The 15,280-nt window shown below is 40.0% G+C and overlaps 1 protein-coding gene across 2 annotated transcripts; it reads left to right on the plus strand.

Annotated features, from left to right (window-relative positions):
- Window positions 1-10,442: 10,442 nt before the first annotated feature.
- Smp_002740.1 (hypothetical protein) lies at window positions 10,443-11,562 on the plus strand (the record flags this gene model as incomplete). 2 transcript variants are annotated; one of them, XM_018797968.1, is made up of 4 exons in its annotated part: window positions 10,531-10,710; window positions 10,745-10,975; window positions 11,006-11,127; window positions 11,165-11,562. In XM_018797968.1, 4 exons carry the CDS (start codon window positions 10,531-10,533, stop codon window positions 11,199-11,201), a joined length of 570 nt encoding a protein of 189 aa, XP_018652957.1. In that variant the 3' UTR covers window positions 11,202-11,562. The 2 variants fall into 2 exon arrangements, with proteins under 2 accessions (XP_018652956.1, XP_018652957.1); XM_018797969.1 differs by having other exon boundaries at window positions 10,443-10,710; window positions 10,745-11,127.
- Window positions 11,563-15,280: the final 3,718 nt, after the last annotated feature.

Consider the following 15,280-nt stretch of genomic DNA (forward strand, 5'->3'; position numbering starts at 1 on the left):
AAGGACATCTCCAACAATTTGGGCAAGTTATTTTACCACCAATTGACAGATCTGCTCATCTAATCATATCAGCAGCAATCCAAAGAACAAGCAGGAAATACGGTACCCCCCAAATATAGGGGGAAATTTGAAGAATTAACACAGCTCACAAGAAACCTTCAAAAAAGATAATACCCTAATAATGACAAAACTGGAAGTTAAATGAGTAATGACAATCTTACTTAGTGCCAAAACCATTAATTGAACATTTAGATGAAGGTACCGGAAACAATTACTTGATATTTAATAGTCACTGTCATTGTTTCATGAAATTCATAAACAGAGAAGTTTTCACACCCACAGAAAACCAAGCCGGGATCACCTGCTGACTCTATAATAGGAATTCTTTCCCATTTGTTGCTGACTGTTACTCATAGTCTTGATCTCTGTGTATAATTCTCAGTACAATGAGTTGTTTGATTTTCCTTCTTTCATTCGCTCTAAAAAATTCGAAGTGAGGACCTGCCTTGTTATTAACTTTAGTTGCTTCTAAATAGTGTGTCCTCTCGTTGCTGACAGTCTCTGACTCATGGATCGGAACTTTCTTGCATGAACAGCTTCCCAAAAACACCTGTGCTTTTGGCGTTAGTGGCGGTACTTCACCAACTTTCAGCTCCGTGCAATGGCATTGTCTTAAAGTTATAAATGAAAAGACTGACTTTGATGTTAGGCGTAGACAATGAAGACAACATTGTGACAGCGTGTGACAATTTTTGTGCCGGAAATAACATAAGCCACGTGACAGATAGCTATAAATAGGTGCGACATAGCCCTTGTGGCATTAAATTAACTCTTTATTATCATGGGAACTACAAAATCTGCAGCAATGTCAACTCATTTTATAGCACAGTAAAACTTTGAAGAATGTAACACATCTCAGGAAAAGCAACACTAATAGTATGAACATGGTATAATTAAGGATATTTAGAATAGTCGTGACATTAACAGCTGCAATACATTTGTAAAACCAGACGAAACAGAAGACTGAGAAAAGTAGCACCCAACATAACTTACAAATATGATAGGAATGGTCTTTATCCCAACCTAAGCACATGACATTGACCAGCAGGTAGGATAGTTCAATCCCGTCAGAACCTTGATTTCAGTCAGACAAAACCTTGCTGTCGTTAGCACAGAATCTAACAAAAATAAAATAAAATAATCAAGGCGTCTTAACCAGAGTCAAATAATCAAGGATTGGTGGAAAAAGCTTGGGGATTATGAAAGCCAATTTTGCTCTGTTTTCCAAGGTTGAGAACTATGTTGACGGAAAGAAGAGTCCTTAAAATGTTAGACTCCATTATTTTCAACAGGTTAAAAACAACTGTGGTAATGTTTCAGCTTGAATGTTGTAAAAGGGTTCCAGATAACCATTTAAACTAAAGTTCAGTTGTCATGGAAGAATTCAGAAGATAGTAATACATGTAAGTCAGTAGCTGTGTAATTTTATTTTAGATATAGCCCCTCTTTTATTCAAGTAGGTCACTACAGCTGAGAGAATATAAAAACGAGTGAGGAAGTCAATAACCCACTGAATATTCTTGGTTTACAGGTTCTCAGATGCATTTCACATATTGTGCCTATTTATGCGACTCTACTAGAAAACCAAATTCTAAATATGGTCTCAAACAACCAATAAAAAGGAAATAAACCAGATGACACCTCAAAAAGGGGAAAAATAGACTTTCCCCTTACGTTGTGTATATAGACAAATATATGTAAAGTACTCAATCTGAAATGCCGCTCACTGTATTGACATTATCATAAATCTCTCAAACATAACGTATTGTTTCATAACAAAAGCGGAAATTTGTCATATAAACAGGTCTAAATATGTAGACACATGAAATATCCTGAAATGTATATATCTGAACTTTGTTGTTTGTTTGACATAAGAGTTCTGGTGTGCTTAGTGGCGATGACAGATAGCTTACGAAGACATTCAAGTAAGTGTCGTGCTCTCTGTGTTTATGTACATTATCACTAACCACCTCGTTCGCCCTGCAAAATTGGTTCAGAAAACGTCAGTGAGCGTTCGTAGACGTAGGGCAACAGTGAACCTGTTAGGCGTCTCTGATTGTCATAGACCAACTTACAACAGAAATTAGAATGAAATTCTAACGACTTTCGTGAAAAAAGATAACTTCTTTTCGTTTATTCAACTTACTAACGAAGGGACGATCAACAGTAATTGACTTTGGCAGTGATTTATGTTGTGGTAATGGAAATAAACACTGAGATTAATTATAGTAAGAACCTATCAACTATCCGGTAGCTACAATAATGGGATAGTGCCACAGATGCCTGTCGCGTTCTGAACGCGTTTCGAGATCTCGTTCCGGACTTATGAGGGAGCATCAGATGTATCCTACGAACGTGTACAAGCGTTCAACCCAAGTTCATCAGCAGTGATGTTTACTACCATTTCAGATTGAAAATCAATCCGCTAGGATATGTCGAACTTTGGTTGTCTACTTGTGATTTTGATAAGTTGAGCTTGCATGTTTGTGTAGACAGACTTCTATTTTAAAGAGCTCCAGTCAACAGTTATGGCCTATATTAGGACACATCGTTGCCCCTAACTTTAGTGATTTGTTAATGATAGGTGTCTATGGAGGGAATTGTGAGCCGTCAGAATTCTGCGAAAGATCTGCGGACACCATTTCCGAACTCAAAAAAATGGGGGATCAGCTCAGTGTGAAATTCAACAAATACACAGCTAATAAGCTGGTTGCTGAAATCTATGACTCACCTACCGGTTCGAATGTTAGATACATTATTGATCACAGTGGGAAAGCAGGTGACGACAGATGGGTTGTGGTTGGTCGGCACCTTGACAGAAAGATGAGGTTTCACAATGGTGAATATACATTGCGAAATGATGATAGTTTTCATCAGCAGATTTAATCTGCTCACCATTAAAGCCATTCCAATTTTGAAAGATTTCCAATTAACATGATCTCAGCTTTCCCTTCAAATCCAAAGCATATGGTATACTTGAATGTAACGAAGAAACTAATGAATTTGTGGACAGATTCTTCTCACAAAGGACTAAGAAACGTGAACAAAAATATAATTAGGGATATAAATAAGTTTATGTCAAGTTACGCACCAAGTACTCCTTCCTACTTTCAACGTGACTGTCGCACATTAGACCTTGTCTCAGTAAGGAAAGCGACAGAGTGTCAGCCGTTCCTTCTGTATTTGGGTTCCGTAAATCTTCAGCATTGTTTACCACAACCCTTGTACCTTGATTTCAAGCGTTTAGAATTAGCGACTTATTCGTCAGCACATCTAAATTTACGTAAAAGCATTACAGAATCGGTTAGAATTGACTCGCCTAACTTTCTTAAAGAATTTGAGTGGCGTTATGCACCGGAAAACTTAGTCAATAATGTACATTCGTTGAAACACCTTCCTGATGATGTTCGTTCACATCGAGCTTTAGATTCTTTTTCTGCCTTCCCTTTCGAGTATTATATGAGGCAGAATCAAGAATCAGTGCATAGCTGGTACGCTGTGGCCAAGCATACAACTCAACGTTCTGGAAGAAGATACCTTTCTGTGATAGGCCTCAAACTAACCTATCGGCTACACTTGCTGAGATCTCCTATCTATGGTATTTTGATCAGAAGTCCTTTTTTCCAGTCAGTTGGTACATGTTCTTCATCCCGGTGTGGTCCATTCCAACCTTGGTACTTGGGTCTCCCATCATAATGGTCAAGTCCTTTGTTCGTTATTTCTCAACGATTGAGTGCAGTTTATCTTTGACGTCTTCATTGTAGTCGTTGATAGGTGATGACGTTTATTGTGATGCCCTCTTTCTTTGTTTTGAAGGAGGCTTTGATGATCCTTGATCCATGAGTTTCACATCCTATAAGTGCATTTTGTGTTTGTTTGGACAGCGTCAATGCAGCTTCTTGTGTATGTAGAGCATTTTCTTTTTCATGATTAGAGTATAACAGCAGCTCTCCTAAAGCTAGTCTTTGTTATCCAACTTCCGTCCAATGTGTTTCACTGATTCCAAGCACGTCCAGGTTGTATTTCTTCATTTCTGCGGCAATATGGAAGACTATTCCGGTTTCCTACATTGTCCGGACGTTCCTTGCACCTAAATTAATGGTGTCTTTGGTTGTTATTTCCTCTATACAGGCTAAAAAGCGGAAATTTTGACGTGTTTCCTGATTATTTCGTTCTTATTTTCGAACGCATTTTCATTTTTACTTCTCCTCTGTTTGCCCTTATTTCCTTTTTGTTGGTTGTTTGGTGCAGAACAATTTAGTTCAGGCGTTAATATTCAGATAATCGGAGGGATAGTATTGAAGATGCCACAATTATTTGTAGTTTGACAACACTTTAACCAGTTGTAGCTGTAAATAATTCCCCAAAATCAATAGCTCATTAAGTGTTCGACATTGGATGCTGACCACGTTGTTTAAGTGGACTTGTTTAGCTGAAGGCTTTCGGTCATGCATCCGCACCAGATCACGTTTCAACACAGCGTGGGACACAGCTCCTACGTTTCATTAGCCAGCTTATAGAAAAGGTCCTCGATATATTGGTAACGAATCAAATATATCTTTCCTGCCTCTTCTCGTCTGACTTCTGATTTCTATCTGACTGGGAACGATCAAACATAGAAGGTGCTACTGGTATCCAGTTGTAAAACTAGAATATCCGTTGCATCATCATTGGTGAGACCGACGTGATCTGGTACACCAAGTCAATATACTGTGAGTCTGTTCCATTTTGGAATATTATTATTCATTGTTATTCTTTATTTGAATTTTATATATTGTGATATACTTTTTTCGCGAATTTTTTTTCTCGGATATATTTTAATTAGACATTTTTCGTTATCTATATTAATATGACGGAACACTCACCCAAGGTTTTTAAGTTAAAGTCTATTCCCCCTATTTCGATTCAGTTAACGCCATTTTGGCCCGACAATGTCGAGTCCTGGTTCTGCTATGCAGAAGCCGATTTTTGCATGCACGGAATCACGGACTCGCGCACACGTTTCCTCGCGGTAGTTAAGGCGTTACCGCGCGAGTTTAACAGGTACGTAACACCTTGTATGTTTACTAGTGATGTTTCCGAACCTTACGAATCGCTTAAGCTATCGATTTTAAAACGAGGAGACCTAACTGATCGACAACGGTTAGACCAACTCCTTAACAATATCGACTTGCAACATGGTTCTGCGACGGACATGTTGCTTAGAATGAGAGAAGTCATCGGCCAACGAACTTTCGATGATGGCCTATTTAGACAACTTTTCTTGTCTAAACTCCCTCAACAGGTGCAGGCAGTGCTTGTTTCATTTCAAAACAATGCCATAGATGAACTAGCTGCATCTGCCGATCGAATCTTGGAAATCACTAGATCTTCTAAGGCCGAGGTTTTTTCCGTCAAAGAAAAACCCCAATCGACCTCGACTGACATGGCCGAACTATGTCACACGCTTACACGATATCTTAGAGTTCGCAATGACCGTAGTCGGTCAAAAACCCCGCATAGAAGTGCCTCACGTAAGCGATCTGGCTCTCGACCACGAGAGACAGACAATCCCGACTGGTGCTGGTATCATAACCAGTACGGTAAGTTTTCCAGAAACTGCAGGAAACCTTGCAATTATCCGACCCCAAAATCGAGTGACACGAAAAACAGTTCGGGAAACTTCCCAGCCGGCACGCGTTAACGGCAACCGTAGCCGGCGAACACAGCCGCCTCTTATATGTCACGGATGTGACTACGAAAGTTCGCTACCTCGTCGACACTGGCGCAGAAGTTAGCGTTCTTCCAGCAAATCCCGACGACAGACTTCGCGAGTCTGTTTTAAGTTTACAGGCGGCAAACGGAAAGCCGATCGCTACTTACGGTAAAAGGTACGTCTACCTTAACGTGGGTTTACGCAAACCCATACACTGGATTTTCGTGGTTGCAGATGTCTCTATGCCAATCATTGGTATAGACCTGTTACAACATCACAATCTACTCATCGACACACGCGCACGAAGGTTAATAGACGGAAACACTAAGTTATCCGTTTGCGTAACTCCTTGTTCTGGTTGCAGGTTATCCCCAGTCACGATTAAGCACAACATAGACCCCTTGTACCAAGCAGTACTCGACAAATACCCCGGGATATGCCAATCGCAATCGAAATTACCTTGTGTAACCAGCAATGTTACACATCACATCTCGACTACAGGACCACCTGTATTTTCGAAAGCCCGAAGACTCGCTCCCGAGAAGCTTAGGTTAGCTAAAAACGAATTCGACCACATGATGGACCTAGGGATAATTCGACCATCGAATAGTCCATGGTCATCCCCATTGCACATGGTCCCTAAAAAGGACAGCAATGATTGGCGGCCAACTGGTGATTATCGGCGTCTGAATGCTAAAACCATTCCCGATCGTTACCCGCTGCCTCATATTCACGATTTGACAGCTACCTTGAAAGGTACAACTGTCTTTTCGAAAATCGACTTGGTTAAAGCTTATAACCAAATCCCGATGGCACCTGACGACATTCCTAAAACCGCCATCATCACTCCCTTCGGTCTTTACGAATTTCTACGAATGCCTTTTGGTTTAAGAAATGCGGCTCAAACCTTCCAAAGGTTTATCGACGATGTCTTCCGAGGTCTCAACTTCGTACATGCGTATGTTGATGACTGTCTAATAGCAAGTCCGGACAGAGAATCGCATCTCAAGCATCTGGACATTGTTTTCGATCGACTCCAAAGGCATGGCATTACTGTCAACATTCAGAAATGCCAAATCGGAACTAACTCCTTAGACTTCTTAGGACACACTATTGATGCCCAAGGCATCCGACCCCTTAGAAGCAAAGTGGCGGCCATTCTGGATTACCCAGAACCGACCACGATCAAGCACTTACGAACTTTTAACGGACTCGTAAGTTTCTATAGACGGTTCATACCTAAATGCGCATCCCTAATGAAACCGTTAACCGATCAACTTCGTGGAAATGCGAAATCAATTAGTTTAGACGACATAGCCCGTAAAGCATTCTCCACAGTTAAGGAACACATCGCTAAAGCAACCTTGCTTGCTCATCAGGACACTCAAGCACCCATTGGTATCGCAGTAGACGCATCTGACTCAGCAATCGGAGCAGTCTTACAACAATGGGTTAACAACTCGTGGCAACCTTTAGGATTTTTCTCGAGACGGTTGTTAGACACGGAATCTAGGCTGGTTTTCGACCTGGACGTCCTAGCTATGTATTGTGCTGTACGGCATTTTCAACATTCCATCGAAGGAAGAGAATTCACGCTTTTTACCGATCATAAACCTCTTACCTTCTCTTTAAGTTCATCTTCAGACAAGTACTCACCGCGAGAGTCTCGACAACTCGACTACATTTCGCAGTTTACTTCAGACATACAACATATTCCTGGAGCAAACAATGTAGTCGCAGACGCCTTGTCTCGAATTAGCTCCTTGAACAGTTTCCAAGGAATCGACCTTCTTAAACTCGCTCAGCTTCAAAAAGAAGACATTGATCTTCAGCATGAGTTATCCTCGACAACTCTTAAACTAAGTATTAGGCAGATGGGAACAGGTAAGGAAACCTTACTCTGTGACACATCTACAGGTAGGGATCGTCCAATTGTACCAAAACATTATCGCCGCAACGTCTTCAATACGTTGCACAATCTTTCTCATCCAGGTGCTCGTGCAACAATCGAACTTATAGCCGAACGCTTTTGTTGGCCTGGCATGAATAAAGACGTGAGGGAGTGGGCACGCTCCTGTGTAAGCTGTCAGAAATCTAAGGTCATAAGACATAACAAATGTCCCTTAGGCTCTTTCAAAACCCCTGACGCTCGTTTCGACCACGTCCATATAGATTTAGTAGGACCCTTACCCGACTCGAACGGATACTCATATCTCCTAACATGCGTAGACCGTTTCACTCGATGGCCAGAAGCAGTACCGATTAAGGACATTACTGCTGAAACCGTGGCCCGTGCTTTCGTCGGACGATGGGTAGCAAATTTCGGCTGCCCTTCCACAATCACTACAGACCGCGGACGCCAATTCGAATCTGGACTTTTCCGTTGTCTGACCTCACTATTAGGAATCACGCGCTTCCGAACGACCGCCTACCACCCACAAGCAAACGGGTTGGTAGAACGTTTTCATCGACAACTAAAAGCTTCATTATCAGCTTCAAACGTTTCACAGTGGACAGACGCTCTTCCACTCGTCTTGCTAGGTATCCGCAATGCAGTGAAAGCTGACATTGGATACACGGCATCTCAACTCGTTTACGGAACGACACTCCGACTCCCAGGAGAATTCGTGGATCCTTCAGCTTCTTCATTGAACATGGATCTAAACTCTTACACGAGTAGGCTTACAAACGCTATGCGTTCAGTTAAACCTGCTCACACTCGACCTCAATCAACTGATGTTTTCGTTCAACCCGAATTACGACATAGTACACACGTCTTCGTTCGTCGAGACTCACATCGACGACCCCTCGAATCAGCATACGAAGGACCCTTCAAAGTTCTTCAACGCGAACCTAAGTACTATGTAGTCGATAAGAACGGTACGAAAGATAGCATCAGTATCGATCGACTCAAAGCTGCGTACCTAGAAGGAAACCCTAGCTACGTCGATTTTCCTTCGGTACAAGCAAACGACACAGCTACTACACTCGTAGTACCCTACACGACAACCGACACACAACTTGATACTTCGTCAATGTCGATAGAAAAACCTAAAACAACGCGTTCTGGAAGACGAGTAAGATTTCCAGAACATCTTAACGAATATTGCACGTAGGACATAAGCTTTATCTTGAATTACCCTTTCAAAGTTTATTATAAATTTTTTTTAATATGCTCATTTTTTTATTTATATAAAAAAAAAAACAAAAAAAAAACAAAACATTTTTTTGGGCGTATATATATTTATATATTGAAAAAAACCAAAAGAAAACCTTTTTTTCCGATCGCTTTTACGCTGTTTGTAAGTGTATCAGTTTATTTTTTTTCCGCTCATCTTGTGTCCTTACGCAAGTACGAGTGTATTTTCGACATGCACTCACACGTTTTATTTTTCCTCTTTTCCAGGACGGCTGGAAAAGAACGACGAAGTTTCGCAAGGAACCGAAATTTTCATTGTACTATATTTCTTTATTGCTACGTTGTACATTTTGGTCCCATAGTTTAAGGAAAGACGACCAGACGCTGCTAAACGAAGCAAGCTATCAGAAGAGTGTTTACCAACGACAAACTCGTTGGGTTTAAACTTCTGGCTGGTCACGTCTTAGGGGCATCACTACCTCACTAGGGGGGGGAGTGATCTGTAGCTGTAAATAATTCCCCAAAATCAATAGCTCATTAAGTGTTCGACATTGGATGCTGACCACGTTGTTTAAGTGGACTTGTTTAGCTGAAGGCTTTCGGTCATGCATCCGCACCAGATCACGTTTCAACACAGCGTGGGACACAGCTCCTACGTTTCATTAGCCAGCTTATAGAAAAGGTCCTCGATATATTGGTAACGAATCAAATATATCTTTCCTGCCTCTTCTCGTCTGACTTCTGATTTCTATCTGACTGGGAACGATCAAACATAGAAGGTGCTACTGGTATCCAGTTGTAAAACTAGAATATCCGTTGCATCATCACAGTAACACCTGTAATAGAATCGTGCTCACCCAGTGAAATCAAAAGTCAGAAGTGAGGAGATTGGAGGATATATTTGATAAGTTATCAACATATCAAGAGGTGACTGATCTAAACTGGCTACTGGTCGTAGGAGAGGTTGAACAAGGCGTTTCTATCCGTGATCCGGTGCGGATGCGTAACCGAGAGCCTTCAGTTAGATGTGTCTATTAAAACTAATGTGGCCAGTATTATATGTTGAAGACTTACAGAGCTGTTTGTTTTGAGCATTCATTTACCGCTACAGTATGAATAGAACAAAGTTAGTGTTTCTGTCGATGTATGAGCAAATAGACAAAGATTGGTATAATTCAAAAAAGGTAGACATGTACATACAGCCTAAGGATTTCGTTAATTATGGATGATTTTACACAACATACCTGATAATATTATCATTGAACACGCAAACATCAACTGAGACGACACAAGATTTGCATCATTCCATGGTGTTAATTCATGTAAATCTGATGAATATCTAAAGTACAAACTCAGATCTATCGCAACAAGACGAAGAAGTAGTTAATGCACCTTTAACTTACTCACTCAATAAAAAAGACTCTACCACAAATAAAGTCGTAAAGTTGTTGTACACTACATTGGTTCCCTGTTCTCAATACAGGAATATTACTCTGGATCTTGCTATTTGTTATACCAAGCTAAATACATTCATGTTTAGAAGGCGTCACTTCAAAGTACGCGCTTTCTGAAGAAGTCGAGCACTCGCGGATTCGTTGCAAAGGGTAAGGTAACTGACAGTTGCCTACAGTTTTGAATGACTTCAAATTTAACAACTCCCGATTTGGCACTGTTGGACAAGTATATCGATGAGACTCCGACCGCTGTCAATATTGTCGTTCCAATAATATCAGTTGTGCTTTTCTTTGCATCTGTTGTTATAACCTATTTCATTGATGACCCTGGTATTAAAACTTTGGAAAATGCTTCACCAGAAGTAATTCTTTTTATAATCGCTAAATGTATCTCAGGATAATTTGAAGCCATTTTCCGAGTCGGATAGAAATCACCTTAGGTATTTAGCAGAGCGCAAGCTTTATGTTGACACGAAGGGTCACACATTTTCCGCGTTCACACCTTCACGAACAACAGCAGAGTCCGATACTCACGCTGGCCACTCGACTGGTGTGGAAGGTGGACGCCGTAGAGCATGCTCTGAATCTCATGCTCCCAACTTTCCTGAAATGAATTCTGAAACACAAGTAAGTTGTGAAATTCTCACTTATTTTTAGATTATTTTGCAACACATGCTGATACGTGCGGGGTATGCACACAATAATACTGATAGCTTATTTTCCGGGAATTCCGGTCGTTCACGGTCTGGGTTTAGCAATCCATTCTCCTCCTTGAAAAAGTATGTGTGCATTTTTCATTTCTTACTTTACGGAAAGGCCTAAATCCACAAAGGTTGAAACTCAGGAGTGCTGAATCGCGCAGCCATAGTCCAACATTGAATGTAAACTATGGATTCATAGCGTATTCATGATGTATATCTACAAATACTGTTATTATATTTATTCTGTTGTTAGATAAAGAATAATATTCTTAAAGTAATAATATCAGTGTGCTTTCTACATACTTTTTCATTTGACTCCCCAGAATCATCAATAACACATGTCTTGTTTCTTTAGCTGACTTTAATTTCGTCATGAATTATATTTATATGTTGTCTCCATTTTGTGTTATAATGGATATCTTAGATTTCTTATTTGAATGTTTTCTATTACTCCCACGGGTCACATTTTTCTTGAGTTGTTTTTTTAAACGAAATAATGAAAGAGAAACCTTTGATAATACGTATCTTCAAATTATTCCTAGCGTATGTATCTTAGTTTATAGCTTGAGATTTCTTTTATCAAGAGATAATCATTCTCTGCGCTTGTTTTTGGATTATTTACAACTTTGTTGGGGAAGTTCGTAGCGAAAACTTTATCGAAGTACAAAAGAATCGCCTTTATTCAGTCAAGGGAAGATGTGGACACAAAAATATTGTCTTGCTGGCAAAACTAGATTGTAACGAAAAATGAACTAAATATTGCTTTAAAAATTTAGCTAGGATAATCCTTTGTGTAAGTCAGTAGTCTGTCTGAATGCTCTTTTGTTCAGGTCTCACCCAAAAACGACCCGTTTTTATTTTATTACTATCGTCGTAAGAAGGTAAGTTTCAGTTTGAAAAGCACAGGAATATGAGTGGCCTGTGTTGGTCCTGGAAACGGTGGTCCCTCAGTTGATTCAGCTTTTTCAAACCCGTCGACAAATGGCGCTCCGATCATGTGTTAGGGTAACTAGTTTCGTTCATTAATGATTCGGCGGCAAAGTTAACAGTCAGTTGACAAGTAATCTGTTCTGGGATAACGAAAGTTTGTAGTGTCCTTGTAAATTCTGTCTCGGGAGACAAGAAAAGTGAGGACATGTCAGATGCAAATTTATCATTAATTTGGAAACCAGTACTTCTATATGACAAGAGAGATAGTTTCAGTTCAGTCAGTCTCTCGTCATTGCTTTTCAAACCAAAACAGCACCAGTCCATGAAGTCTGACAATTGGACTGAGTCATATTAACGTGTGTAGACTACTTGGTTGGAGTCCGCGTGAATAATATAACCAATGGTTAGAGACTGAATGGCAAGGTTCAAAGTCGTTTGCAGTGGCGCAGATGCATCAGTCCTTTGTCTTCCACCAAATTTCGTGATTATAAACTCTTCATAACTTCTTATTTCACTAAAATATATTTTCTCAGATCTCATTGACTCCTTATTTTTCCCACTATCACTGATACTGTTGCTTCCTCTACTATTTTTGGAGTTGGCTTGGAGATTTCGTCTCCGTGTTAACGCGGTATGACAACTTGGACCGATGTATATACGTACCAGGTTCTACGTTGTGACTGACTGAGTCTCTCGTCACGAGGCAGCTTTGTGATTCCGGAAATCAACTTGGTTACGTTTCTTTGAAGCTCTTTTAAAAAAACCTCTGTTTGTTTTAGACAGAGTCTATCCGTTTGTATGCAATACTCGAGTTTAGGTCGAACGAATAATGTATACAAAGTCAAAAGGTTTTAGCATTGACATAGCTAAAAGCTCTGCGTATCGACCAGAGGGTTTTAAAACCTTTGGAAGCTGTCACACGGCAATGTGCTATAGTTTTCAAGTCTTGATCAGCTATAATTCCTGGGTTATTGTGTGTCTAGACGACAGGTAGTTCTATGTTATGCACCATGTGTGTATTTGCATCATAACGATCAATATCCATCATAATTCACTTGGAAGCATGCATCGGCAACTGCCAAATTCTAGACCATTCAGATCATTTTTGCAGGTCATTTCGAAGCACTAGATTATCGTCCTCATTATTTATCGCTCTCCAAAACTTGTTATTGTCAGCTTATAGCAAAATCGATAACAATAGGAAACTGTGAAGGTCATTCACGTGCTTGAGGAATATCACTATACCCTGGGCCACTCTACAAAGCATGGCTCGCTAGATACACAGCTTGAAGTTGATCTGTACTCTTCGTTGACGTCCAACTAGGAAATAGTTTATTCATATAATTAAATTACCTCCAATCACGATGCTACTTAATTTAGAACAGCCTGGTGTGTGGGACTTTGTCAAAAGCTTACTAAAGTCAGTGAAGGCTACATCTATAAGTAGCTTTTTGTTATAACTCGTGTGCCTGAGTGCCCTGTTTATATATGACGTGACGATGCCGCCAATTAGAGAGCAGTGATTTTATCGATCGGACCAGTGATATACGAAAACCATATGAGCAGTCTAGAGTACTTGTCGGTCCTGCTATCTGCCTAGCCCAACCAGTTAAGTCCAGAACGCCAATAGCAGCCTTGGCAATATGAATCATTATTTTCAAGCATATTGGGTTTTATATACCAATCAAACAGACCAAATCGCACTTTAAAATAGGAAATAACATTAGTACAGGATTTAGCTAAATGTGGCCGTGAATAGGGGAAACAGTAATTAATAGACTGGATATAACTCGGGAATGGTAAATCGTATAGTAATAGTCTATGGATCAAAATAAAGCTCATAATAAAAGGAACATGAATATGAATAGTTAAGCTACTTAACAGCTATACAATAGGAAATATACGCATCATAATTGTTCATAAATAGTCCTCAAAGTTACCATTCATAATTCTCTTCGGGATATAACACTTTTGATATTTAAGAGCATATCAGCTTCCACAAGGCATGGATAACTTGTTTTCAAGCATTGCTGTTTTTCAGAAAGAATCAAGTTTTCGTCAAAATACTTAAACAACTTCCGATAAAATTTACTAGTTACTTTAGCAATCTAGGATGCGTTTCGTTAGGTTCCATAGACTAACCTATATCAAGCTTATTTAACAGACCAAAGATATCGAGTTCTTTAATGGTCACAATGTCCGGTGTGTATAGGAGGTCTTTTATGAAGCGAATGTGAGGGAATCTCCACGGTGTATATGTTGTTAAAATAGTTAAAATACCTGAGCTTTATGGTAGTCGCCTTCCGCCAATGATGTGATGCTACTATCTCAACATATTGTATGAATACCGCATCACCTCTTAGTTCTTTTGTTTATATACGAACGTAGGCGTTTTGACTACTCTGGAGTCCTTAGTAAGCTTTTCTTCATGCAATCTTCTAGACTTGCGTAGGGTCGAGATAAAAATTTCGGGTTTCCTGGTATTGCGGCTTTGTCTCGTCAGTGACCTCGGTCTCCCACATACTTTTTCTCTCACAGTGAAGGGTAAGAACCTCCTTACTGAAATATGATGGGGAATTTCTAAGATCCTTTGGTGCAGTCAAAGGAACTTGCGGTGCTGTGACTGGTATATATAAACTTCTGAACACTTCCCAAGCCGTTTCTATATGTAGTCCAGGTCATACTTTACAATCTACTGAGGACGTTGAATATATAATTTTGTGTACATATATTTTTTTCAAATATTTGTTCTGGTTTGGGATGACATTGGTGTTGACAACAATATGTTGATCAAAGACTAGGACTGCATAGTCACTCTTACCTAGGGCCGGCGTATGGTTGTCGTTTGTGAATTCATCACTGGAATGAGTCAATAATAATTATAGTAAGGATGGTTTGAAGCCTGGGTTGTACATAGTTGCTTCTCCCACATGTTATAGATGCGTCAACTATTTCTTGTTTGAAAGAATTTACTGACAACTTAGTTCTTGATTTGCCAATACTTACGTTTTCATCAGACCCCCCACGTTCATCGACGATGCTACTTAGATACGTGAAAGATTCCGCCTCTTCCAGAGCTTCTCAATCAAGTGTGATTGAGTTGGTGTTCTCCGTGTTGTATTTGTGGATCTCACTTTTTCCTTGCGTATGTTGAGGCTTACTGACGCAGAGGCTGCTGCTACACTAGCTGTTTTCACTTGCATTTATCAGTGTGTATGGGATAGGAGGGCCAGATCATCTGCGAAGTCCGAATCGTCTAGTTGATTCTGAGATGTCCATTGTATTCCGTGCTTCCAGTCAG

The sequence above is a fragment of the Schistosoma mansoni genome, chromosome 6, assembly GCF_000237925.1.
Source record: "Schistosoma mansoni strain Puerto Rico chromosome 6, complete genome".
Lineage (NCBI taxonomy): Eukaryota > Metazoa > Platyhelminthes > Trematoda > Strigeidida > Schistosomatidae > Schistosoma > Schistosoma mansoni.